Below are 2,791 nucleotides of genomic sequence, written 5' to 3'. Positions count from 1 at the left end.
TCAATTTGTCTCCCAAGGGGCCTCGGCTCCTCCAGGCTGAGTATACACAGAGACATCTTCATACAGATCTCCTCCTCCACAGGTTTCGATCTCCAAACCCTAAGTTGGGAGGGGGGGGAGAGAGTGGTCATTCGTGGTAATATCTTTCTATGTAGGTTTAGGACAAAGATGCTATGGATTATTATTATCATTATTATTATTAATATTCCCACTTCAAAAGTACTGCTTTGCATAACAATGGTAAGTTCTTGGAAAAAAAGAGTGACTAGATGGGCAGTAACAAATTCATTTATGTGTTTCGAATGAAGTAATATTAGACGCATTAAACATCACACACAAAAGGTTGAGCACCACATGCACAACACAACTGTGGCTCTATACCATAGTAAGAGCTGTTTATGAAAGACCAGACTGTGGTTACATGCTCACTGAAGCTTATAGAAGCTCAGTGTGTGTGTATGTGTGTGTGTGTGTGTGTGTGTATGTAAAATTTCACAATTTACATCAATGAAGACATTTTACCAGTCTTGTTGGTGAAGATAATTTGCATAACTATTGTATACAATACAGTGTTTAGTTAGCCACCTATAAGATTCAAAGTCGGGCTTTTTCCTGTTTACTTTGATGCGTGGTTTCTGACAAGAAATAAATTGGTGTGTAGGTTTGTGTGTGTGCATGTATATAAATCTGTTTACAGCCAGTGTTAGAATTATGGTTTGGTTTAAGAGTTCAGAAAGTTCTACTGTGAGGGTAAGGACATCAGGAATGACTGCATGTTGACATGGCAAGTGAATATATATACTAATCATTTAGATTCCTGTGCGCGCATGTGTGTGTGCATGCATGTGTGTGTGTGTGTGTGTGTGTGCGTGCGTGCGTGTGCGGGCAGCCATGCATGCGCATCTTTTTAACATACACGGGCATGTGAACACAGCTGCACTAGCAGGCTCTATTTCCTGTTTTCCACTTAGAACTTAACATGAAGGGTAGGTTTAAATATGTGGCCTATGTGTCTTCCTCAAGCTCGGGTCCTCCACAAGAGGCCTGGGAGATTGAGGGTTCTGTGCAGTATTTTAGCTGTTCCTAGGACTGCACACTTCTGGGCAAAGAACTCAGATGTTGTTCCTGGAAACTGCTGGAACCACTCTTGCAGTTTGGGGGGTCACATTTTGCTCCTATTACCACTGGGACTACTGTGGATTTCACCTTCCACATCTGATCTAGTTCTTGCTTCAGCCCTTGGTATTTCTCTAGCTTCTATTGCTCTTTTCTTCTAATGTTGCCATCATTCGTAATTGCGCCATCAATTTCTACTGCTGTCGTCTGTTACTTGTTGACTACCACAATGTCTGGTTGGTTAGCCAGCACCTGCTTGTCAGTCTGGAAGTTGAAATCCAGAAGGATCTTAGCTCTGCCATTCTCAACCACCATTGATGGTATCTCCGATTTGGACTTGTGGACTTCCAATCATTGATTTTTTCAATGCACTTACTCAGTGCCTGTATGGGATTATAGTCCCCTGGTGATATGGTTATGTAAATATACATGTTGTCTGCATAATTATGGTAACATATTTTGTTGTTTTCCATAATCTGGACTAGCAGGAGCATAGAGATGTTAAATAGAAGTGGCCCCAAAATGAAGCCTTGCAGAACTCCATAGGTCATTGTCATACACTCAGGTTTGTAATTACCTATAGACAAAAAGTAGTCCCTGTCCTTTAAGTAGTATTCAAAGCAGTTTAGTGGTGTGCCAGAATGTCCCATCCAGTTTTCCAATTGGTCCAGTAATACGTGTTTGGAGTCAGTGGCGTGCTCAGTCCTCTCTGTAGTTAAGTAATATATTTTTGTTGGGTGCTCTTTGGTCCAAGGTTAGTAGGTTCAGATGAGAAAAAGAGAACAAGTCTCTCTGACCAAGGCACTCTGTGTAATTAAAATGTCTTTATTGGAACTTGGACATATCCAAAAAGGACCGAGCCGCTACGCGTGGGCATTTTTAGGTCCTTTTTGGATATGTCCAAGTTCCAATAAAGACATTTTAATTACACGGAGTGCCTTGGTCAGAGAGATTTGTTCTCTTTTTCTCATCTGGTCCAGTAATATGCTGTAGGACAGCACAGAGGCTCTGATCATTGCAGCACAAGAGCAGGCACTTTGTACTAGATCAGTTGAGGAAGGGGTCTACCTCACCAGACAAGACCCAAGATGCAGGCTACGCAAAGATGCCCCTGAGACAGCCCAGCACATTGTAGCAGGGTAAAAAAACACTAGCTGGGAAAGCATACACTGAAAGACATAACCAAGTGGCTGGGATAGTATACAGGAACATTTGTACTGAATACAGACTGGAAGTCCCCAACTCCAAATGGGAGACACCACCAATGGTGGTTGAGAATGGCAGAGCTAAGATCCTGTGGGACTTCAACTTCCAGACTGACAACTAGGTGCTGGCTAACCAACCAGACATTGTGGCGGTCAACAAGGAACAGAAGATAGCAGTAGTGATCAATGTAGCAATCCCGAGCGATGGAAGCATCAGGAAGAAAGAGCATGAGAAGCTAGAGCAGTACCAAGGACTGAAGAAAGAACTAGATCGGACGTGGAAGGTGAAATCCACAGTAGTCCCACTGGTAATAGGAGCAACAGGGTATGTGACCCCCAAACTGGGAGAATGGCTCCAGTAGATTCCAGGACCAACATCTGAGGTCTCTGGCCAGAAGAATGCAGTCCTAGAACAGCTGAGATACTGTGCAGAAGCCTAAAATTCTCAAGCCTCTAGAGGACCCAAGCTT

At 43.1% G+C, this 2,791-nt stretch overlaps 1 protein-coding gene across 1 annotated transcript in view; it reads right to left on the bottom strand.

Annotated features, from left to right (window-relative positions):
* cd79b (CD79b molecule, immunoglobulin-associated beta) overlaps positions 1-2,791 on the bottom strand; it is a 6,814-nt gene continuing 4,023 nt past the window's right edge. Inside the window, exon 5 of the mRNA XM_056296710.1 lies at positions 1-99. Coding sequence (XP_056152685.1) covers positions 1-99 — 99 coding nt within the window. The remainder of the gene's footprint in view (positions 100-2,791) is intronic.

The sequence above is a fragment of the Lampris incognitus genome, chromosome 17, assembly GCF_029633865.1.
Source record: "Lampris incognitus isolate fLamInc1 chromosome 17, fLamInc1.hap2, whole genome shotgun sequence".
Lineage (NCBI taxonomy): Eukaryota > Metazoa > Chordata > Actinopteri > Lampriformes > Lampridae > Lampris > Lampris incognitus.
Note: the sequence above shows the minus strand (reverse complement) of the source record. Positions and strands in the feature narration are given on the sequence as shown.